Source organism: Leishmania donovani, chromosome 22, assembly GCF_000227135.1.
Source record: "Leishmania donovani BPK282A1 complete genome, chromosome 22".
In the NCBI taxonomy this organism is placed as follows: domain Eukaryota; phylum Euglenozoa; class Kinetoplastea; order Trypanosomatida; family Trypanosomatidae; genus Leishmania; species Leishmania donovani.
Genome location: NC_018249.1, coordinates 703,987 through 704,761, shown reverse-complemented (window position 1 = coordinate 704,761; position 775 = coordinate 703,987). Strand labels below are relative to the sequence as shown.

The window sequence follows — 775 nt, the reverse complement described above, 5'->3', positions numbered from 1 at the left end:
CCGCAGTCCGTCGGCCCGCTCTCCGTTGGCCCGCAGGCTGTCGGCCCGCTCTCTGTTGGTCCGCAGTCCGTTGGCCCGCTCTCCGTTGGCCCGCAGTCCGTTGACGTTTCTCCGGTGTCTTAAGGCTCGGCGTCCGCTTTCCGGTGTGCGTAAAAGTATATGCCATGAGGCATGGTGACGAGGCAAACCTTGTCAGCAATGTGGCATTATCGTACGCGTGCAAGAGCAACAGCAGAGCTGAGTGTTCAGGTGGCCACAGCACCACGCTCCTGTGACACTCCGTGGGGTGTGTGTGACCTTGGCTGCTGTTGCCAGGCGGATCAACTGCGAGGGCCACAGCAGCGCAAGTGCCGCTTCCAACCTTGCGACTTTCACGCCACAGACGCATAGCAGCGCCCTGCCTGTCGCGGCGCATGCGGGCAAGCCATCTAGATGCGCCTCTCCACGACATGGCCGGAGGCGGCAGATGAAGGCAGCGACCCCTTTTCCCCGGCCACGACGCCGCGCTGAGGCGGGCCCCACAGCGCAGAACTGCGAGCGCGGTGCGCGGGCGCTGTGACGCACAGCCGGCACGCAGCGTACCGCACGCAGACAGTGCATGGGGAGGCCGGAGGAGCAAGAGCGGTGGACGGGAACGGCGCGAAGCATGCGGCACGCCCTCGATGTGCCTGTGTGGGCTGATGAGGCGCGGATGCTGGAAGCGTGGCGAGGGCATCCCGAGTTGCACCGTCGAGCCCTCCAGGCCCGAATGTGGCGAGCCTGCGGGGAGCAGATT

The 775-nt window shown here is 65.9% G+C and overlaps 1 protein-coding gene across 1 annotated transcript; it reads right to left on the bottom strand.

The window, feature by feature from the left end:
- Positions 1 to 192: 192 nt before the first annotated feature.
- On the bottom strand, positions 193 to 648 carry LDBPK_191680 (hypothetical protein; the record flags this gene model as incomplete). Its single annotated transcript, XM_003860853.1, has 1 exon — positions 193 to 648. One exon carries the CDS (start codon positions 646 to 648, stop codon positions 193 to 195), a length of 456 nt encoding a protein of 151 aa, XP_003860901.1.
- Between the last annotated feature and the right edge of the window lie 127 nt (positions 649 to 775).